This window comes from Sebastes fasciatus, chromosome 12 (assembly GCF_043250625.1).
Source record: "Sebastes fasciatus isolate fSebFas1 chromosome 12, fSebFas1.pri, whole genome shotgun sequence".
NCBI lineage: Eukaryota > Metazoa > Chordata > Actinopteri > Perciformes > Sebastidae > Sebastes > Sebastes fasciatus.
The window spans coordinates 8,442,131-8,465,950 of NC_133806.1; the positions used below are offsets into that span (position 1 = coordinate 8,442,131).

At 39.5% G+C, this 23,820-nt stretch overlaps 2 protein-coding genes across 2 annotated transcripts in view; one reads left to right on the top strand and one right to left on the bottom strand.

Annotated features, from left to right (window-relative positions):
• LOC141779820 (uncharacterized) overlaps window positions 1-14,910 on the bottom strand; it is a 34,196-nt gene extending 19,286 nt beyond the window's left edge. The window contains exons 1-13 of the mRNA XM_074654855.1: window positions 14,757-14,910; window positions 14,237-14,301; window positions 13,399-13,684; window positions 12,862-13,007; window positions 12,020-12,299; window positions 10,883-11,031; window positions 9,876-9,957; window positions 8,103-8,421; window positions 3,294-3,358; window positions 2,769-2,833; window positions 1,935-2,220; window positions 1,401-1,546; window positions 709-988 (exon numbers count right to left, since the gene is read on the bottom strand). Of these exons, the coding sequence (XP_074510956.1) occupies window positions 709-988; window positions 1,401-1,546; window positions 1,935-2,220; window positions 2,769-2,833; window positions 3,294-3,358; window positions 8,103-8,421; window positions 9,876-9,957; window positions 10,883-11,031; window positions 12,020-12,299; window positions 12,862-13,007; window positions 13,399-13,684; window positions 14,237-14,300 (2,168 nt within the window). The 5' untranslated portion in view covers window position 14,301; window positions 14,757-14,910. The remainder of the gene's footprint in view (window positions 1-708; window positions 989-1,400; window positions 1,547-1,934; window positions 2,221-2,768; window positions 2,834-3,293; window positions 3,359-8,102; window positions 8,422-9,875; window positions 9,958-10,882; window positions 11,032-12,019; window positions 12,300-12,861; window positions 13,008-13,398; window positions 13,685-14,236; window positions 14,302-14,756) is intronic.
• A 1,424-nt stretch (window positions 14,911-16,334) lies between these two features.
• On the top strand, window positions 16,335-23,259 carry LOC141778613 (uncharacterized). Its single transcript, XM_074652981.1, has 6 exons — window positions 16,335-16,391; window positions 16,553-16,620; window positions 17,719-18,004; window positions 21,466-21,620; window positions 22,227-22,509; window positions 22,723-23,259. Exons 1-6 carry the CDS (start codon window positions 16,381-16,383, stop codon window positions 22,871-22,873), a joined length of 954 nt encoding a protein of 317 aa, XP_074509082.1. The 5' UTR covers window positions 16,335-16,380; the 3' UTR covers window positions 22,874-23,259.
• The last annotated feature ends 561 nt before the right edge of the window (window positions 23,260-23,820 follow it).

The window sequence follows — 23,820 nt, forward strand, 5'->3', positions numbered from 1 at the left end:
ATGGTCTGTAAAACCCCAACAGCGATCCATTACTTGTGAGCTCTGAAAAAGGACCGGAAAGGAGCCGTCATTTGTAGCTGCTGTAATCTTGTAGAAACGTCTACCAATCACTGCCTCGCGGTCTGCTTGGAAAGAACCAATCACAATGCTCCCTGCCTCCCTGCTCGTACTCTACCCTTGGCGTGCACCAGCCTGAACTCAAAGCGCGTCGCCGCCGCAAGATTACTGGAGAATGGAAGAGAAAACTCAGCCAAAAGTAGCACTGCCGCAGTTACTTGTCATGAGGTAGCGTTGTTGAGTTGAGGTTCTCTCTCCGTTCTGTGTCTGTGAAGTAGTTACGATGCGGCGGTGCTCGTGCATGTGTGTGGGGGGGCGTTGCCTTGGAAGGAGCCCCGAGGGGAGGGGGTGGGTTTAGACGGAGCTCCTGAGGTGAAGCAATTTTCAAATTATGCTAGCTTTCCAACATCGTCAACCCTATCTTTAAGAATTGAACAAATTGAAATTTTGACTTGAACATGAATGTATTTCCATCCGTTTAGTAGATGAGATATTTCAGTCTGGAAAAAAGCAATGGACTGACCGCTCATGTGGCTAAAAATATTGATAAGACCAGCGGTAAAATATGTTGGGTTGAAATACGAAATATAAATGTATCTAAAGATGTAAGTGAAGAAACTAGGGATTTTAAATTAACAGGTTGTAAGCTACCTGGTATTGTTGTTGCCATAGTTTGCAAGAGAATCTCCAATGCGGATCTCAGCTCCATTGAGTCGTTCTGCGTCTTCGTCTCGGTTGGTTATCTTAACAGAAAACACTTTGTGTGTTTTTTGCAGATCCAGTCGCCACCAGGGGTTGATGTTGTTTTTTGTGTGAGTGCAGGAGCCGTCCTCCCAATGGCTGTTAGGATTCCCGTCTATGGCGTTATATGCAGTGCCAAACATATACAGTGACGACTGTGAGGCTTTTCCTTGGAGTGCCAGGTTCTCTCCTGCAAAAAGAACACGCCAACAGAAATGACCAGTGATACCTGGACTTCTTTGCGGTTATCATTACAACAAAATCACAACAAATTGTAGGTTTGTTAAGTGCACATGCAACATGTATGATTTCTGGTGCTGATTTTTTTCTTGCAATGTTGCAATTTACTTTCTCCTATGACTCATTGAGAAAATGTGATTTAATTTTGCAGTCACATTGTAGGATGTAGGATAAAGACAGAATTAACCACCATTTACAGTATGATTAATCACCATTTATAATATGATTATTTCTTTAGTGCAAATGTAGCTTTTAAGCACGTTGACTTAATATCATATAGTTTTGTTTTTGGCTTATACCACAGTTTATAGAGAAGATGAAAATCACTGCATATATATTCATGTAATAACTCAAATTCGTACCTGTTGGGGCACGGTACCCATAGACTTCCACTTCGCAGAGCGTAAGATACCTTCTTCCCGGCAAAACCACAGACACATAACGTCCCTCCACACGATCAGTGAAAGTCAGAGTGTACGACTGTTTTGAACCACGAACTGTACCAGCCCTAACAGAGTCAGAGAAAGAAATCAGCACATTTTATACCAGCAGTCCTTAAGGGTTCAACGTAAAGAGGAAAGAAACATTTTTGTCTAAGGAAATATAAACTGTAATGATACTACAGCTATTGCGCATACCAGTAGTTTTCCATTTTTCAAAAGAGGTTAAGAAAAACTTTTCAGACATATTTATGGAAACAGAATTTTAGCTTCAAGCATCTGGTTGGGTGTTTCCCATGGCAGCGGTTGACTGACATCTGAGAGCCGACATTGGTAACAATGCAAATAAGTAAAAATCAGACTTGAAACATTCTTTAACTGTTCCTATGAACAAGATGCTCACACAAACTTGCACTAAAAAAGCCAAGTTTTTTAAAATGCAGGATATTTCCTTACACTGGGTTTGCGGCACCATTGTCTTGTAACGAGTTTCCAATGTGAACCTCTGCCCCGTTGAGCCTCTGTTGACAGCAGTCTCCTCTGTTGGTGATGATGATGGAGGTGACGATGTAGGACTCCAGCAGGTCCACTCTCCACCAGGGGTTGGTCTCTTCGTCAGTGTGGGTGCATGATCCGGAATGGAAATTAGATTCACGATTTCCATCAATAGCGCTGTTGGCAGCACTAAACGCGTGCTCATAGCGGTCTGACTGGGTCGCTTTTCCACGCAAGGCCACATTTTCTGTGAATGAGACCATTAAAATGCATATAAAATTAGATTGTTTGTGAATTGTTAAACTTTAATCAGTGTGTCAACTAATAACTTTTTTTTAAATGCATTTACAAATAGAATTTTAAATTCCATTCCATTTATTTATGAATTCATTAATGTATTCTTAAATGATGTACTTAATGACTGTTTTAGCGTGTTTTTGTAAATCCCTTTTTAATTTGAACTATTGATTGATAGATTAATATTTCATTTGTAAATAACTTTTTGAATTATTTTTATTGCCCATTAAAATGTCAAAATAATTACTTACTTTGTAATTTAGTCCATTTATTCATAGATTAATAAATCAAATATATATATGTTGATTGCTATTTGTTATTGTACAATTAGTTATTAATCAATTAAATGCTTTATTACTATTCACGTGACTCTTGTGGTCCTAGATAGATAGAATATACTATACTATTTACTTTTCTTGCTGACAAAAAATGTTTACATCCACCTCCTGGTGATTTTTTACAAGGAACACATCACATATACTCTCTGATCATACTTACCATAAGTGATGGCTGAGCATGTCTCCAGGAGGAGCAGCAGAAGGAAAACACTGAGTTTCATCATTCTGGTTGAGAGAATCATTTATAGAACATAATTAAAACAAATTATACTTGTTAACCTTCTTCATTACTGTTATGAATGTATCATTTTAGAATTGTGAAGGAGTGATTATAACGGTAATGTTGGATGTGTTAGATTTCAACATTGATATAATATAAAATAGAACTGTATTTATCCAGAGAGAAATTATTGTGCAGCAGTTGTAGTGCAAAATAGGAAATACATAGTATAGGTATTCAGTAGTGGTTACATTTCACAATTAGGATTAAGGTTACACATATTACAGCTATTATTTGCTTCCTTATGCTGCAGAGGTGGTACATAACTACATGCTATGTAAACTATTTTACAGTATCTGTAATATATTCTCAAGCAGTGAAAAGCAAGTTACAGTAAGAGAGCAGGATACTCAGATATTGATGTACTAAGATGATCTGATGCAACCAAGAAATTAAAAGTGTTACCTGGAGACCCCGACCGTCTGATGATTCAATGACAAAGAAAAAAAGCTTCCAAACCCAAACCCAAACTAAGCAATTCCTGTGCTCTTTATATGCATCTTGGTTGAACCATATCCGACCAATCATAAGATATCAGATCAGATTCATCTTCAACACTTACCCAATCACATCCCGTTGGTTTACTGCATGCACATGAATTTCACTTCCCTATACTCGTGAATTCAATTTCAGAGGTTATCCAAGCACTTGCCAAGACGTATGCTGAAGATCTCACTAAGTACATTTATTCACATACGAGAACAATTTTGAGGTACTTTACTTGAGAGCTCCCTTTTTATGCTACTTTATACTTCTACTGCACTACACCTCAGAGGGAAATATTGTAATTTTTACTCCACTACATTTGTCTGAAAACTAAAGTTACTTTGCAGATTTTACAAACGTAACATGATCAATTTATAAAGTATGATACATTGTTATAGATTAAACTATCCAATAGTGTATAATGTATTAAAAATTAGCCCAACCTCTGCCAGCTATGATGTTAAAATACTGCCTACGTGTCTATGCATCAGTAATAATATTCCAATTGTATGATACATATAACAATATAACACTCTCATAAGCGCTACTCTACCTAGAGAGTACTTTTACTTTCACTCTTTCTGACAATATTTTAGTTCTTATATTAAAAGTTACAGTGTGTAAGATTTGGTGACATTTAGGGGTGTGGTTGCAGATTGCAACCAACTGAGAACCCCTCCAATCACTCCTCCCTTTCCAAGACTGCGGTAACGTGAGCCGCCGAGTGCAAAACCTTGGTAACGCCGTTCGAGTCGCTCGAAGGCCACCCTTACCATAATAACACTACTTTAGGAGCAACTGAAGTCAGACGGCGGCTGGCGGTATCATGGTTTGGCACTCTGCGGCTCACGTTACCGCAGTTTCACAAGCATGTTGGAGAACTACGGTGGCCTTCAGGTAATGTGAAAACGTGAATGGCTCTCTCTAGAGCCAGTGTTTGGTTTGTACGTTCTGGGCTTCTGTAGAAACATGGCCGAGCAACATGATGGACTACGTGAACAAGACCCACTCCCTATGTAGATATGAATGGCTCATTCTAAGGTAACGAAAACACGATTCTTAGTTTCATACACTAATGAAAACATAGTTCTGAATATTATATTCCATCTCTGCTAATAGATCCCCTGAAATGTTACACACTGTTCAAGACTTTTACATGTTACAGAATAGTTTTACAGAGTGATATTGCTAACTTTACTTAAGTAAAGTAAGTGAGTACTTCTTCTACCGTTGCTCACTGGACAACCTTCACGACCTCTGCAGATTGTAGCTTGATTGAAATGGATCAATGCAGCAGGAGGATTGGTTGAGCATGGGCAAATAATTTACACTTCATAAACTGATAAAGTATAATTCAGAGTGATAACCAACTACTTTAGAGAAGCACAGATGTCACTCTGGTTATTGTGGTCAACAGTCTAATGCTCATTACTCAAGACTTTATTGCATCATACTTACAGGGTGTTTGTCTGATTTGGGAGAGATCATTTGCAGTGTACTCTTTAACCAACATGTGAGAAAAATAGCAGAAAACGGTGTCAGCCTTTCCAGATGTACTTTTGACCTTGTGAGCGTGCAGTGGTTGGTGCAAATGTAAGGAAAGAATGAAAAACAACAGTATCTGTTGATGCTGAAAATGCTTAGTCGCAGATTTTTATTTTGCACAATGTGCACACTCCCTGAAACTTCTCTGTTTTATGCCATCACCACTTTAATATCTCAGTGTTTCAACATTTCATATGCATTGCTACTTCTCTGTTTTTCTCTCTGAAAACACACAAACGTAATCCAACTCTCTCCAGTTTACTTGTATTTATAACTATGAATATTAAGGCTTTATGGTATTTGATATGTAATTACACATTCTCTCTCACCACGTTGTGATTATGGGCCAAAATATGATACTTGGTGGGCCTCTTTTACAATATAACCCATAACTTATTAGGATCAATTCACCGTTGATTTTGGATTTCTGGACAATATAATATAATATAAAAATTATATATACTTATTCTCTCCTCCTTTGTCCTCATGTGGTTCCACACTTCAGCATCAATATTACATTACTGAAAATGCAAAGTAAGCACATTATCTTCTCATCTCTTTTTTACTGTTGTATCTCTGTGTTTATCTGACCAGGAAGTACAACGAGATTAATTCGGGATTTGACAGTAAACAGCAAGTACACGTGGCACATTTTTCAAAACAAAAGGTAGCCTATAAAAGGAAAACACATAATAGAAGTGCATGTTTACGTTGTTGCAATGTACATTCAGTTAATGTCGTAACCTCTAACCAGATTTAGTCAAAATCTAGTTTTAAGACCTCCATTCTATCAGTTGATACTGTGCTTTTCTAAATAAACAGTGTGTGTGATCATGGTGATGAAGGAATATGTCTCCCAGTGCAACAGTGTGGCTCACTGATGTGTTTTAATAGTTTTTCAACAACAATGGAGCTCTGTAGCACAGAGAAAGAAGATATATCAGGCTTTGGTTACAGAGACAACAGAATCATTGATTTAGGTCTTTTCATTGTGTAGCACGAAAGTGCAAGGAAACCTATTGTTTTTCTAAGGATTATTATTCCTTTTCTGCTGCGAGATCGCGTTTTTGAGGCCTTTCCCATCCCCAAAAACTCATGAAAAGTGGAATATGCATCAGAAGTCGCGAAAATTGCAAAGTTCTGTAGTGATTGGGCTCGGGTGTCTCCAGCAGGGCTCCATAGCGCCCCCTAATGATGGCAGGTTGTCAGAAAAAGTTACTCCGATGTACACGAAATTCAAGTATGTCATTGCTTTTTTCGGCCAACAGGAAGTCAGCTATCTTGGACTTCCTGCGTGATTTTAAAATTTACTAACACATGTTTGAGGACTTTGGGATGCACAAAAACTCATGAAACTTTACACGCACATCTAAACTAGTAATTACTTTGATTTAGTGGTGACATTTTGCTTGGGTGTGGCATGTTGGCTCTCTAGCGCCCCCTTATGTTTTTTAGCCTTTGAACATGCCTTTGACGCCCTTGGTATACTCGAAAACTCATGAAAGTTGTCAAAATGATGGACATCTGTGAACTTTACGTGAACATACAGCAATTGGGCTAAACGTATTTAGACGGCTCTATAGCGCCCCCTAACGCGTGGAAGGCCATAGTTTGGTCAAAGTTGATCCTATATTCATGAAATTTGGTATTCATATCTCACTCATTATTGGAAACATATTCCTAATTGGGATTCAGTAGCTCCACCCACTCGGAAGTCGGCCATCTTGAATTTTGTGTTTTTCATGTAATTTATGTATTTTATGCATACTTTTACGAACTCCTCCTAGAGATTTACGTGGATTACATACAAATGAACTACATGGGTTATATACTTGGGCTGTCAGAGTTAACGTGATAATAACCTCTTAATGCTAAATCGTTTTAATGCCACTAGTTAATCATGCGATTAATCTCGATTAAATATTTTAATCAATTGACAGCCCTATTATATACAGATTATAGTGCATTACTTTTCGTAGGTGTAGCTATGAACAGTTTACGGGAACAGCCTGACCAAGGAGGACACTGTTGGGGACAAGCACTTGAGGTGGCACCAAATATGCCATCTCCAACAGACCACGGTTGGATGGACTCAAGCGATTGGTGACTTGAGGTCAACTCTTCCACAGACATGCCAGTCAATCCTTGAACTCTTAACTTGTGGCTGCAAGAAAGGCTAGAGGTATTGCAAATGCAAAAAAAGCCTCCTTAAAATGCACAGCTCTGTATCAATGTGGAAGAGACTGTGAAGGAGACAGTGAAAATTGGTTCAACAACAACAACAAAACAATCAAACAAAGGCGTAGGGAAGAGGCCGGAGCAGATGGGTGGGTTAGGGTTAGAAACACAGGGCTTTCACCCAGGAAACAGCTGTTAGTGTCCCGTGTGAAACACAGAAGTCAACATTGACTTATTTCTTGCATAACTTCCGTACTTAAGTAACGCCACTTCCGTAGTTATTTTAACCCAAACCACAATCTTTTCTTAAAGGTACAGTGTGTAACATCTGTCGGCATCTATCGGTGGTGGTTGGAGATTGCAACCTTGTTTAGAAGAAGTACGGTGGCCAATGTGAAAACGCAAACGGCCTTATCTAGAGCTGTTGTAAGAGCAGCGTAGGTCAATTGGAGAATAGCAGAGCTGGCGGCAGCGAATGTGTGAGTTAGTGGAGCAGAAGACAGAGTTAGTTTAGCTTTGATAATATGAAGTGAATGTACAGTGGAAGTGGAAGTTTGTGCAGAAATAAATGCTGCAGCTCCTCAAGACCAGCAGAGGTTTGCCGTGCTTTGTTTCCCGGTGGCTGAGTGGAGTGACGGGGGTTAACTCCAGAGCGAGTAATGTTATCAACTCTGGCCCTAGCAGAAAAAGTTAACACCATGGTCTTGATTACTGATGAGCTGCAGCGATGAGTATAATAAATGCCCCTAATTGACATTGGGCCTTTAAATCTAACCAAGTAGTTTTTTTGCCTCTACATCACAGGGGCTTAAGCAAGTGCACTGATTGCTCGTGTTGCAGGACATTTATAGGAAAACGCATGAAAAGTAAGATATCATACGAACCATTGTATGAGGATACGTTGCCTCGGTACACTGCTCTTTTGAGGTGCTACACCAGTGCATCCTTAATTGGGGGAATTTTCTCCATTCCTCTTCCTTTCTCTGTGAACAACTCAAGACAAACTTCATCGATGTTGAGTTGGCTGCTGGTGCGCTCGTAGAGGAGAATTGGGAAGCGCTCAACAATGTAAATGACCTCCTCTCGAATGCTTTTTGGAGCCTTTGACAGAGCCATGAACGCCTCTGTTGCCATGTCATTGGCACCCCACGTATCCCATGCTCTCCTCTTGCTCATAGTTGCAAATATAGATACTATGTCACAGCCAGTGAAGGCATGGAGCACAGGAAGGGCCTTGGATTTGTCAGGACCCAGAGACTTGGCAATCTCATGGGCAGGTATGTATCTGAAGTTCTTGCCCAAGTCCCAAATGCCACCCATAGTTCTGTCCATGAGACACATGTGCAATAGCTAGGACCTCAACATCTGTGTCCACAGTGCACAGGGTAATATTTTTAGCCTTTTCTTGCAGAATCAGCAATAGCAGTATCCTTGTAAGTCTTCATACGTGCAAAGGGTAATCTGATCCGTTTTTTGCGGGTTAGATGATAGAACATTGGGTCTGCAACAAGCCACCAGGCAGAGCGCCGGGCTTTGAAGCAAATTTTCATAGTGGCCAAATGGTGGTACTACAACTTCTGTGTCCGTCATGTGATGCCATTGGGCCCGAAAAAACTTTTTCCCATAGACTTACATTAAGAAAGAGACGTCTGCTATTCAGCGGATCATTTTGTTTTTTGAGGTAAATCAACTTATCAAGTATGAACACTTGAATAGCCCTTGTTTAACCCCCTGAGGTCGAAGCTGTCGTATACGACAGGAAATTACTCTAATTACTATTTTTAGAATGTCTCCAGAACGCTGCGGTGTACAGACTTACTTGAACTTGCAGCTGCTTCTTCACCACCGTAGGTTTCTAATGAGGCTTGATCATATTCCTTTCAGACGGTTTGTAATCCAGCTTGGAACAACTGTGTTTTTTCAGTCTTCATAAAAGTAATATCTCCAACAATGAAAGTCTTCTGTGAGTATTTATCCATTCATCCGTGTTGAAAGCAGTTGTTGTTGTCGTTAGCTGTTAGTTAAAGCTTACAGTTGGCACGATTTAGCCCGTGGTGCAGTGGGTAGGTCTGTTGACGAAACGGAGGCCGTGCTGGTTGGCGCACGGAACAGCTGTTGATTTTGCAAGTTTTTTTATTTTATTTTTGCTTTTCAAAACAAACCCTGCACTTATTCTGTAAAGTGAAGATGAAGGAGTATCAGGAGCAGATGAAGAGATGGCTAAGAGGGAATTGATCCAGGTGATCATTTGTAAGTAACTTATATTTGTTTTCAGTATATTTGAAATACAAATGAAAATATGGATAGTTTTTATATTTGTACATTTGGTGCTCATTTGGTTAGATTTGTAAGTGGCTTACATGTATTTCCAGGATATTTAAAATAAAAATGAGAATATATACATTTGGTGTTCATGTGGAAAGATAGTGTTTATGATTTTATTCAAGGTATCAGATGATATTCCAAACACTGTAGCTATCAAGCAATCTCATATGTCCTCATATACTGTGTGAGATGTGAAAGACAAAAACACTTACTGGGTTGATATATATGATCCGATATTTCAAACCTTCAATATTTCTAATGATTTTTATTTGTTTTACAGTGATGATGAGCAACCGGCTGCTGAAGAGCCCGAAGAGTATCCTCCCCAGCAACAAACAAGGAGCTCTGCAGAGAGAAGCAGGAGGAAGCCATGCACCACAGGAGCTCACAGCCCAGTTGTGTGGAGTCACAGCTGCTGTCCCTTCTGCAACAGAGTGACAATCTCTGATCAACCTGATGCAAGCAGGAGGGCCAGGTATGGAACTTAGACTTGTGTACACTGCAGGCAGACCAGGCAGGTCGATCAGACTACCACCTGGAAGTGTAAGGAGTGAGGTACGGCCCTCTGGATCACTGCTCACAGGAACTGCTTTGAGGCATCGACAGTTAACTTTTTGTAGAAAAACAGACAGAAAGACGCCAGGACTTCGCTGTAAAAAAATTTAAATATCTTTTGATGCGTGTTGTTTAGAATGATAATTTTTTTCCCCTGATTCCCAAAACTTGGGAGAACATTTTTCAAAAGCCCAAAACCTTGTTCCTTATTGTTCTCTTTGTTGTTTGAATACATTTTTGTGAGATTCAATTTCCGTTTTGTTTTTCTCTTGTCTTTATGGTAATTTAATTTATTTATACATTAATGTGACATCACTGCAGCCTACATTTTCTGATGGCTCAGTTTGTCCTGAAAAAAAAATGTGTATGTCATGATTGTGCATTACAGTGTTGAGATTCTACAGTAATTATTACAAAGTTAGACCACACGGACCAAAACTAGCAAAAAATGGCCTAGACCCCAGAGGGTTTCAACAACGATTTAACAACAGTCTACTCCCACACACATGTAACACACTCCTCTTCAGTTGATCAAAGGTGCCAGTGATCATCTAAGGACACATCATGAAATATTCCCCAAAGATCATGTAATGCACACTCATTGTTTTCCTCAGAGAAAGATGACTGAACTCATCAAACAGTACCATTTGACTAGGATTTTTATTTAAGACATTCACAGTTACAATAATGCTTACCCTTAACTACAAAATGCTGATCATGTATGATTTCATTATGTATTATGGTAGTGGTGTCCAAACTACGTGCCACCAAACACCTTAATTTCTATGGCTCGGGAGTTTAAAAAAAATCATTAAAAAATCCCCCAATGGAATCACTGTCATACTAGGAGTTTACAAGGAAGTGCTTTTTGATTATTGTTATGCACTGTGAACTTCTTCAGCCCTAATCCAGGCGAGAGCCATACACCTCCACCTCACACAGACTCAGGAACTCTTCTCTTCCTGGGATGACTATATTGACGTAGCGACCGTCCATCCCATTACACTCAAACCTTTGGACACCACCTGACGGGATACTTGTGATCACAGCACACCTGGCAGAAGAAACAGAAATTGCGTTGTTAAATCCCCCAAAAAAGTTTGGCCTTTGTCACTTTAACAAAGGGCATTAAGCAGTTATAAAATCATACTTTAAACAATAAAACCAGATAAATGAGATAAAATAATAAATTATATAGTATAATATTGTCCAGGTGATATAGAATCAAACCAGTTTTAAAATGGGTGCTTTTAGCTGTATTCCACAGTTTAGGAGCCATGACAGCAAATGCATGCTCACTCTCGGTTTGCAAACGTAGGAACTGCGGGAACTGTCTGCACAGTGTCAGATAAAAATTAGGCTTCACTAATATTATTAGTATTAAACTATTTGTAGAATTAGATTCCAGTGGTGGCTGTGTAGGATTTTTTCAAACTCATGTGATCCAAACATTTCCAATAACTCCAGAGTGTTGCAAAGTCCGAAAGTCGAAATATATTGAAAAAACGTAGGTATAATAATTTCCCAAAATTCACAACATGTTTTTTTTATCTAACGAAATAGTGAATGGAAGAGAAAACTCAGCCAAAAGTAGCACTGCCGCAGTTACTTGTCATGAGGTAGTGTTGTAGAGTTGAGGTCCTCTCTCCGCTCTGTGTCTGTGAAGTAGTTACGATGCGGCGGTGCTCGTGCATGTGTGTTGGGGGGGCGTTGCCTTGGAAGGAGTCCGAGGGGAGGGTGTGGGTTTAGACGGAGCTCCTAAGGTGAAGCTACTTTCAAATTATGCTAGCTTTCCAACATCGTTGACCCCATCTTTAAGTATTGAACAAATTGAAATTTTGACTTGAACATGAATGTATTTCCATCCGTTTAGTAGATGAGATATTTCAGTCTAGAAAAAAGCGATGGACTGACCGCTCATGTGGCTAAAAATATTGATAAGACCAACGGTAAAATATGTTGTGTTGAAATACGAAATATAAATGTATCTAAAGATGTAAGTGAAGAAACTAGGGATTTTAAATTAACAGGTTGTAAGCTACCTGGTATTGTTGTTGCCATAGTTTGCAAGAGAATCTCCAATGCGGATCTCAGCTCCATCAAGTCGTTCTGCGTCTTCGTCTCGGTTGGTTATCTTAACAGAAAACACTTTGTGTGTTTTTATCAGATCCAGTCGCCACCAGGGGTTGATGTTGTTTTTTGTGTGAGTGCAGGAGCCGTCCTCCCAATGGCTGTTAGGATTCCCGTCTATGGCGTTATATGCAGTGCCAAACATATACAGTGACGACTGTGAGGCTTTTCCTTGGAGTGCCAGGTTCTCTCCTGCAAAAAGAACACGCCAACAGAAATGACCAGTGATACCTGGACTTCTTTGCGGTTATCATTACAACAAAATCACAACAAATTGTAGGTTTTCTTAAGTGACCGTGCAACATGTATGACTTCTGGTACTGATTTTTTTTTTGCAATGTTGCAATTTACTTTCTCCTATGACTCATTGAGAAAATTTAATTTAATTTTGCAGTCACTGTGTAGGATTTAGGATAAAGACAGAATTAACCACCATTTAAAGTATGATTATTTATTTATTAGGAGGTTACATTTATTGTCCTTACCTTTCTACAAATACACTAATTAAAGTACAACTAAATGTACCACTCAGCTGTGGCAAATTAAACTTTAAATGTAAGAAAAAAGGTATTATAGGATGCAGGCTAAAGGCAGGATTAATCACCATTTATAATATGATTATTTCTTTAGTGCAAATGTAGCTTATAAGCACGTTGACTTAATAACATATAGTTTTGTTTTTGGCTTATACCACAGTTTATAGAGAAGATGAAAATCACTGCATACATATTCATGTAATAACTCAAATTCGTACCCGTTGGGGCACGGTACCCATAGACTTCCACTTCGCAGAGCGTAAGGACCCCTCTTCCCGGCAAAACCACAGACACATAACGTCCCTCCACACGATCAGTGAAAGTCAGAGTGTACAACTGTTTTGCACCACGAACTGTACCAGCCCTAACAGAGTCAGAGAAAGAAATCAGCACATTTTATACCAGCAGTCCTTAAGGGTTCAACGTAAAGAGGAAAGAAACATTTTTTGTTTAAGGAGATATACACTATAATGATACTACAGCTATTGCGCATACCAGTAGTTTTCCATTTTTCAAAAAAGGTTAAGAAAAACTTTTTAGACATATTTATGGAAACAGAATTTAAGCTTCAAGCATCTGGTCGGGTGTTTCCCATGGCAGCGGTTGACTGACATTTGAGAGCCGATATTGGTAACAATGCAAATAAGGTAAAAATCCAGACTTGAAACATTCTTTAACTGTTCCTATGAGCAAGATGCTCACACAAACTTGCACCAAAAAAGCCAAGTTTTTTATAATGCAGGATATTTTCTTACACTGGGTTTGAGGCACCATTGTCTTGTAACGAGTTTCCAATGTGAACCTCTGCCCCGTTGAGCCTCTGTTGACAGCAGTCTCCTCTGTTGGTGATGATGACGGAGGTGACGATGTAGGACTCCAGCAGGTCCACTCTCCACCAGGGGTTGGTCTCTTCGTCAGTGTGGGTGCATGATCCGGAACGGAAATTAGATTCACGATTTCCATCAATAGCGCTGTCGGCAGCACCAAACACGTGCTCATAGCGGTCTGACTGGGTCGCTTTTCCACGCAAAGCCACATTTTCTGTGAATGAGACCGTTAAAATGCATATAAAATATGATTGTTTGTGAATTGTTAAACTTTAATCAGTGTGTCAACTAATAACTTTTTTTTTAAATGCATTTACAAATAGAATTTTAAATTCCATTCCATTTATTTATGAATTCATTAATGTATTCTTAAATTATGTACTTAATGACTGTATTAGTGTGTTTTTGTAAATCCCTTTTTAATTTGAACTATTGATTGATAGATTAATATTTCATTTGTAAATTATTTTTAGAATTATTTTATTGCCCATTAAAATGGCAAAATAATTAATTACTTTGTAATTTAGTCCATTTATTCATAGATTAATAAATCAATTTGTAAACTATTTATTAATGGCTATTTTTTATTGTACAATTAGTTATTAATCAATTAAATGCTTTATTACTATTCACGTGACTCTTGTGGTCCTAGATAGATAGAATATACTATACTATTTACTTTTCTTGCTGACAAAAAATGTCTACATCCACCTCCTGGTGATTTTTTACAAGGAACACATCACATATACTCTCTGATCATACTTACCATAAGTGATGGCTGAGCATGTCTCCAGGAGGAGCAGCAGAAGGAAAACACTGAGTTTCATCATTCTGGTTGAGAGAATCATTTATAGAACATAATTAGAACAAATTATACTTGTTAACCTTCTTCATTACTGTTATGAATGTGTCATTTTAGAATTGTGAAGGAGTGATTATAACGGTAATGTTGGATGTGTTAGATTTCAACATTGATATAATATAAAATAGAGCCGTATTTATCCAGAGAGAAGTTATTGTGCAGCAGTTGCAGTGCAAAATATGAAATGCATGTATTCAGTAGTGGTTACATTTCACAATTAGGATTAACGTTCCAGATATTACAGCTATTATTTGCTTCCTTATGCTGCAGAGGTGGTACATAACTACATGCTATGTAAAATATTTTGTAATATATCTGTAATACATTCTGAAGCAGTGAAAAAGCAAGTTACAGTAAGAGAGCAGGATTCTCAGAAATTGTTGTACTAAGATGATCTGATGCAACCAAGAAATTAAAGTGTTACCTGGAGACCCCGACCGTCTGATGATTCAATGACAAAGAAAAAAGGCTTCCGAACCCAAACCCAAACTAAGCGATTCCTGTGCGCTTTATATGCATCTTGGTTGAACCATATCCAACCAATCATAAGATATCAGATCAGATTCATCTTCAACACTTTCCCAATCACATCCCGTTGGTTTACTGCATGCACATGAATTTCACTTCCCTATATTTGTGAATTACTTTAGTTCAGAGAAGCACAGATGTCACTCTGGTTATTAGCCTAACGCTCATTACTCAAGACTTTATTGCATCATACTTAAGGGGTGTTTGTGTGATTTGGGAGAGATCATTTGCAGTGTACTCTTTAACCAACATGTGAGAAAAATAGCAGAAAACGGTGTCAGCCTTTCTCAATGTGCTTTGACCTTGTAACGGTGCAGTGGTTGGTGCAAATGTAAGGAACGAATGAAAAACAACAGTATCCGTTGATGCATAAAATGCTTAGTCGCAGATTTTTATTTTGCGCAATGTGCACACTCCCTGAAACTTCTCGGTTTTATGACATCACCAGTTTAATGTGTCAGTGTTTGAACATTTCATATGCACTGCTACTTCTCTGTTTTTCTCTCTGAAAACACACAAACGTAATCCAACTCTCTCCAGTCTACTTGTATTTATAACTATGAATATTAAGGCTTTATGGTATTTGATATGTAATTACACCTTCTCTCTCACCACGTTGTGATTATGGGCCAAAATATGATAGTGTACTTAGTGTGCCTCTTTTACAATATAACCCATAACTTATTAGGATCAATTCGTCGTTGATTTTGGATTTCTGGACCATATTATATAATATAAAAATTCTATATACTTATTCTCTCGATATTTCCACAAAGTCCCTAGCCAGAAAGTGAAAGAGCTCTGTTTTGTTTTCATCCACTCTCAGGAAGCCTTTACAGTTGGTTAGTATGCATGCAATATGCTTGAAATTGAATTTTGCATCTTCTCAGAAACTGTGATTTCTTCATAATACTTCTCACAATGTCACTGAATTCACCATTAACTAGTGTTCACCTGAACAGTTTATGATGTTGTATATGGTATCATTGTAATCCTAGACCATCAAAACATAGCGGTAGACATCACCTTTTCTGTATTATCATGTTTGGTTCACTAGATGTGATGCAAAATGCAAATTTGGTTGTCACGAAAAGTTAAATGGCCGCCACGAGGCGTTTTGGCAATCGCTCCATTTCTGAAAATGTTAAGTGCCCCAAGCTGTACAAGTGTACCAAGTGTGAACATCATTTTCACATATCACCTAGACTATAAGGCAAATACTATATTTCTTATTCTTTTAAGCCTTTTAACCTCTTGGTGCTGGACTAGGATTTACTGTTTGCTTCTGCTTATTCAATGCACACTTCAAGATCATAAAAAGTTGCTGATCCCTGATCTGTTTGATGGCCGAAATGAGCCTTATCTACATACAAGGGCAAAGACAAGTCTGTTGTAAATCATCAATGAACAACAGCATGTACCATGATGAGATGTGCCCATAAATATCCTTGTGTGTTGCACATCAAATCATATTCATTCATCAACACATCTTATTCGGCTCCTTGTCTTCTTCTGAGTTCATGAAGTTAAGGTATGTGGTTCTAGTTGAATAATGATGCTTTTAAATACACAGTTTTTGATGGTTATTTAATTTCTGTCTGCTTAATGTGCACTGACAGTAAAAGTATAATAGTACAATGTTTATTCCTTCAGTGTAATTATATTATTGACTCTCTTGTCTGTCTCAACCAGAACAATGAAACACAGTTCAGTTCTGCTTTTGCTGCTCCTTCTGGGAACGTGCTCGGCGTACACCTATCGTAAGTATGATCTGGCTATATCTGTGATATCTTTGTTGTGAAACTTTAGTCCCCCATGATCTGGCCAGAACTGCCTCAAGTGCTACATTTAGAAACAATAAGAGATATAGAGAGAGTTTTGACAGCGTGCAGTCTGAAAAGATGAGTTTTCAGTCTGCGATGGAAAATGTGTAGAGTTCCTGCTGTGCTGATGTCAATGAGGAGCTCGTTCCTCTATTGTAGAGCCAGGAAAGCAAACAGCTGTGATTATGTTGAATACTTGCTAGTGAGGGAGCAGCAAGCCGATTGGCAGTAGCAGAGCGTAGTGGACCGGCTGGGATGTATTCACCGCACGATGGGCAAGTTACCAGTGTCTTGAATCGGATTTGAGCAGCCACCGGGAGCCAGTGCAGGGTGTGGAGGAGCGGGGTAGTGTGGGAGAATTTAGGTAGGTTGAAGAACAGCCGGGCTGCTGCATTCTTGATGAGCTGCAAAGGTCGGGTGGCACATGCAGGCACACCAGCCAGGAATGTTTTCTTATATTTGGTTTTAATTAGTTATTCAATGCTATAAAAACTGGGTGAGACGTCATGATTGATAGCTGTGACTCTCTCTCTCGCTGACAAGCTGTGGCCGTGCTCGGCTAGTGATTGGTTCGGGCGGCTTACCTCGATACCGGCAGACAGCTGTTTTCAGTAAACAAACAGCTCTAAAAACCCACTGTATACTACCAGCTCCGCAGCAAACAGCAGGCAAACACAGTTAGCAACGACTTGGTGAACATAGTGGAGCATTTAGCAGTCAAAGAGACAGATATTTCCCATATATAGACCAAAAAAGAGCTAAAAGAGAGTGAATGTTGGACTTACATCCATCAAGTGGACACAAACACAACTCTTAATGAATGATCATGTGGCTCTTTAACTGCTGGATATGTCAATAAACAACTGTTGGGAAATAAGTTCATCATATCAACTTAAAAGGTGGAATATATCAATGTTGTGTTCACAACTTGTTTCTGCTGCCCCCAAGGGGCCAAAAAATAGGTTGTAGCAGGTTGAGTAATTTACAAACATTTTCCCATAATTTTAACGTGTATTTCAACTGTCTCATTCGCAGCAAATGTGGCCTTGCGTGGAAAAGCAACCCAGTCAGTGCGTCATGGGTCTGGATTTGGAGCTGCCTACAATGCTATTGATGGAAATCGTGAATCCAACTACGGGGCTGGATCATGCACCGCCACTGCTGAACAGACCAATCCCTGGTGGAGAGTGGACCTGCTGGAGTCCTACATCGTCACCTCCGTCATCATCACCAACAGAGGAGACTGCTGTGCAGAAAGACTCGACGGGGCAGAGGTTCACATCGGCAACTCTTTACAGGACAATGGTGCCGCAAACCCAGTGTGAGTGAACCTAATCGAGTTTAAGTCAAGTCAAGTTTAAGTTTCTTGTTCCTCTCCGCACAGGTTATGCAAAAACAGGAACAAATTATAGCCTTTCGCGCTCAAAGCGCCCCCCCTAGTCGCCGATTTCAATGAAACTTTCAGCGGATGTTTCAGCTACTCTTGTGAACGTATGCTGCAAGTTTGGAGACGATGGGCCAAAGGCTTGTGAAGTTAGGTCTATTGATGTGCTGAGCCCGCCCCTTAAAAATGAATTGGTCAATATCTTCACAACGCAATGACATATCAACAAGCTTTATGCAACTTTTGATGAGCCTGGTCCAATAATGATTCGCAGAAAATATGCCAGCAATCAGACCTACGGTTTAGGAGGAGATGTCAAAAATGTGTTTTTCAAAGAATTCAACATGGCAGAAAATCTAGTCAGTGGACTGTCATGGTCCAAGAGACTTTTTTGTAGATCACATTCAGCAGCACATGTCTGTCAAATTTCTAATCGATGGGACTTATGGTGTGAGGGGGCTGGCCGTGAAAATTTTTATAGCGCCACCATGTGGCCAATTGTTTTCATATTTTATGTGAAGCATTATGACATCATGTACAGTTATGGTACCAAGTTTCATGTCTCTAGCTCGTTCCAGCTCACAGCAAATTGAGCAAAGGCATAATTTAGCATAAAATGCTGAATAGGCCACGCCCACATGCACCGATCAATATCACACTTCAGATCTTGGTTAATACTTGCCCCCAGAGTATGTGCACCAAATTTGATAAAATTCTGTCCACCGGATCTTGCGATATAAGTTTTTGACAGTTTTGGCGCCCCCTATGGGTCAAGCGGAAAATGCTTTGGTACGCCTATTCCCAAACACGTACTGAAGATATCTACCAAGATTTGTGATGATTTGACTAATGGTCAATGAATTATGGCCAATTTCCTGCTAAGCTCCGACCATTGAAAAGTTTGTTGGTCAACAGATTCATAACGCAATGAGGTATCAACACGCTTTATGCAACTTTAGATGACATTAGTCCAATAATGATCCACAGAAAATTTGGTAGAAATCGGACCAACGGTTTAGGAGGAGATGTCAAAAATGCGTTTTTCAAAAAATCCAATATGGCGGAAAATAATGCCAGGCGGACTTTAGTGGTCCCAGAGGCTTTATTGTAGATCACACGGAGCTGCACATGTCTGTCAAGTTTCAAGTCAATCGGACTTACGGTGTGCGGGGCGTGGCCTTGCAAACATCGCATGTTTGGGCGTTAATTACAGCGCCACCATGTGGTCGATTGGGGTCATAGTTCTTGAGAAGCAGCTGCACATCATTTCCAGTTAGTGTGCAAAGTTTCATGTTTCTCGCTCATTCCAGCTCACGGCAAATTGCGCCGCTGCGGCAGACAACAAATAATAATTAAAGCCGCAAGCGGCATTTCGCGGGTTATAGCCTTTCGCGCTCAAAGCGCCCCCCTAGTCGCCGATTTGAATGAAACTTTCAGCGGATGTTTCAGCTGCTCTTGTGAACGTTTGCTGCAAGTTTGGAGACGATGGGCCAAAGGCTTGGGAAGTTAGGTCTATTGATGTGCTGAGCCCGCCCCTTAAAAATGAATTGGTCAATAACTTCACAACACAATGACATATCAACAAGCTTTATGCAACTTTTGATGAGCCTGGTCCAATAATGATTCGCAGAAAATATGCCAGCAATCAGACCTACGGTTTAGGAGGAGATGTCAAAAATGTGTTTTTCAAAGAATTCAACATGGCGGAAAATCTAGTCAGTGGACTTTCGTGGTCCAAGAGACTTTTTTGTAGATCACATTCAGCAGCACATGTCTGTCAAATTTCTAATCGATGGGACTTATGGTGTGAGGGGGCTGGCCGTGAAAAATTTTATAGCGCCACCATGTGGCCAATTGTTTTCATATTTTATGTGAAGCATTATGACATCATGTACAGTTATGGTACCAAGTTTCATGTCTCTAGCTCGTTCCAGCTCACAGCAAATTGAGCAAAGGCATAATTTAGCATAAAATGCTGAATAGGCCACGCCCACATGCACCGATCAATATCACACTTCAGATCTTGGTTAATACTTGCCCCCAGAGTATGTGCACCAAATTTGATAAAATTCTGTCCACCGGATCTTGCGATATAAGTTTTTGACAGTTTTGGCGCCCCCTATGGGTCAAGCGGAAAATGCTTTGGTACGCCTATTCCCAAACACGTACTGAAGATATCTACCAAGATTTGTGATGATTTGACTAATGGTCAATGAATTATGGCCAATTTCCTGCTAAGCTCCGACCATTGAAAAGTTTGTTGGTCAACAGATTCATAACGCAATGAGGTATCAACACGCTTTATGCAACATTAGATGACATTAGTCCAATAATGATCCTCAGAAAATTTGGTAGAAATCGGACCAACGGTTTAGGAGGAGATGTCAAAAATGTGTTTTTCAAAAAATCCAATATGGCGGAAAATCTAGTTAGGCGGACTTTAGTGGTCCCAGAGGCTTTATTGTAGATCAGACGGAGCTGCACATGTGTGTCAAGTTTCAAGTCAATCGGACTTACGGTGTGCGGGGCGTGGCCTTGCCAAAATCGCATGTTTGGGCGTTAATTACAGCGCCACCATGTGGTCGATTGGGGTCATAGTTCTTGAGAAGCAACTGCACATCATTTCCAGTTAGTGTGCCAAGTTTCATGTTTCTCGCTCATTCCAGCTCACGGCAAATTGCGCCTATTCGGCAGACAACGAATAATAATAATAATAATAAATCGGAGCAAACTTAGAAGGGTTATGCCCCTTCGGGGCTATAACCCTAATAATAATATCAAATTCACACAAACTCAATAGGGTTATGCCCCTTCGGGGCTATAACCCTAAATATAGAGCCCCCGGGGCCATAGAACAATAGGAGCAGCAACTTAGAGACTACACCTAAAGATGATACATTCGATATCCTGAGCATTAATATAGCATCAAAAAACGATTTGCTATGTAAAGATATAGAGGACTAATATCTACTTGAGCAGAGAATGAAGTCACTCTCCCTCCGTGTGTGTTGTAATCCAAGCTTTTCCTTGCTTTGTTGACATCGCTACGCTCTTAGTGCATGTTAGTGCATGTTTTTGCCCCACTGGCTAGCTCTGCACTGTTCTCATACGCTGGTTACAGCCGATAACGCCGTCTGACTGAAGACATCGTCTCAGATAAACACGGTTACCTCTTTTAGCACTTTCGCTGTTGTTTGCACTGTTTAGCGCTGTTAGCACCGTTAGCCGAGAGCAAGCCGTCGCCATGTTGAGAGCCGTTGAGTGAAATGCTCCCAATCTCATATTTAGCACCTTTAAGATTAAAGTGTGTGACCGAGTGCTGAGGTGCATTATGTACGTCCTTTCAAGTACTGCTGTTATAAAACAAATGCATGCACTGCTTCCTCTCTCTCTTTTAGGGTTGGTGTAATTCCTCATATCCCAGTGGGCAGGTCTTTAAAAATGACTTTTACCAGACTTGTGGAGGGACGTTATGTGACTGTGGTTCGGCCTGGCTTAAAACGAATCCTTACCCTCTGCGAAGTGGAAGTCTACGGGTACCGTGCCCCAACTGGTGAGAACTGAATATGTGACTGAAGCCACAAGATGTGATTTTCTAGGTGATGCCTCTGCCTCGTTTTCTATATAGTCGCGGTCACACCAGAGTTTAAACTGCATTCATTTGAATGAAGAAAACGAATGCATTCACTTCCTGTTACTAATAGATATTTCCTTTGCAAAGTCATACCGGCAAATCTAATATGCATCTCACCAGCCAGCTGGTTTATATTGAAAATGAAAGATCATCTTAAAAATATTCATAGTTGCTATAAATTGGTAAATCATAAGAAGAAACTGTAAAATGTTACTGGGATTCTGGGTAGTTGCAGAAAACAATTTGCACATTTGTTATGAATACAAAACAATTAACACATTTATTGCTGCTAGCTGCTGGTGCATCCTTCAAGTTTTGCTGTTCAACATGTATCTTCACAACTTTCCATGACCTCTCCATCTTTTACTGCAGTTTTTTCTTACCACTGGAAAGAGCAACAATGTGAAAATAGTTGTGATTTTCATTTTCAAAACACACACAGATTGGGGGTCACTTTGTTCTGCAGAGAGCATCAAGAAAAACTAATTATCAGTGCTGATTTTTGCAAATGTGTCCTTTATGCAGGAGAGAATCTGGCACTCCAAGGAAAAGCTGCACAGTCTTCACTGCATTCTACACGCAGTGCATATAATGCTATAGATGGGAATCGTGCTTGCTACTGGAGCCAGGATTCTAGTTCTTGTACAAGGGCCGACTTCAACCCCTGGTGGCGACTGGATTTGGGCAAAACCCATAAAGTGTTTTCTGTCAACATAAGCAACACTGTAGATTCTGTCCCACAACGACTTAATGGAGCTGAGATCCGAATTGGAGATTCTCTTGAAAACAATGGCAACAACAATCCCAGGTAGTTTAATGCCCATTAACTAACATACTACTAGAGCTAAAAGTTTCTGATTAATGGATAAATGTCATTGGCTTTGTTTGAAAAAAAAAACTAAGAATATACATTTGGCAAAACTTAGCAGTAACTTATGTCTATCAAATTCTTTAGACCCTTATTTAGTCCATTTATTCAAGTGATTATTTGATGAGTCAAAGTATTTTCTTCCTCTGCTAGGTGTGCCGTGATCTCAAGCATCCCTGGAGGTTTTACCGAAACCTTCCAGTGTAACGGGATGGACGGTCGCTACGTTAACATCGTCATTCCTGGAAGAAGCGAGTACCTGACCCTTTGTGAGGTGGAGGTGTACGGCTCCAGACTGGATTAGGTCTGAGAAGATTCAACATTCATATCAATGACATTTTACATTGGAGATGTTCAGCTGATGCTCTTGTACAGACTCCTGTTGGAATATAATATTAATAACTATGTTTTCTTTAGTGTATAATCATCTTATAATATGAATCGTGTTTTTGTTACCTTAGAATGAGTAGTTTATATCTACATAGGGAGCGGGTCTTCTTCACAGAGCTGGCTGCCATGTTTCTATAGTAGCCCAGAACGGACAAACCAAACACTGGCTCTAGATTGGGCTATCGACTGGATGCGTTAAAGTATCCTGGTCTCAAAGAGGATATAGACTTCACGTTTGTCGTAAAAAAAGAAAGAATCTCTGTATAGACTTTCCTGTGTTTCTCACTGCCTATGTTAAAACCTATATGCCTTTGGTCGTGTCATAAATTACAGAAGTACTGGTCTGAAATATTATGTCAAATGGAAAAGATATTTGATAAGGATTTAGAAATTAATCCAATGTCTTTGATTTTAGGAATCCCAAGTACAAATATAATTACTGCAGCCAACAAAAGGTTATATAACATTCTTACATTTGCTGCTAGAAAAAATATACTACTACAGTGGATCAGTGATAAGAAACCCTCTGTACAAGGCTGGCGAAAAGTGATATTTGAGATGGTCCCTTTGGAATATCTGACAAATATTATACATACCAAAGTAGATCAGTTCCATAATATCTGGCAACCCTATCTGAATTATATTGGACCCGAACTCTCTTCCATTATCTTACAAGGAGTCTCTTGAACATTACCTCATATATCCTGTGACTTCCCTGCACTATGGACTATTTCCTATGACCTCCTATATACATTTTTTTTTTTTTTTTTTACCTGAGCTGTACCAGTGTTTTTTGTTGTTGTTGTTGTTGTTGTTGTTTTTTTGTTGTTTTTTTCTCTTTTTCCTTTATCCTTATTGTGT

Bases quoted from the DNA above. Each gene is read 5' to 3' on its own strand.
- LOC141778613 (XM_074652981.1), top strand. The intron at 18,005-21,465 runs GTGAGTGAACCT...TCTCTCTTTTAG, and splicing joins AATGGTGCCGCAAACCCAGT to GGTTGGTGTAATTCCTCATA. The intron at 22,510-22,722 runs GTAGTTTAATGC...TTCCTCTGCTAG, and splicing joins AATGGCAACAACAATCCCAG to GTGTGCCGTGATCTCAAGCA.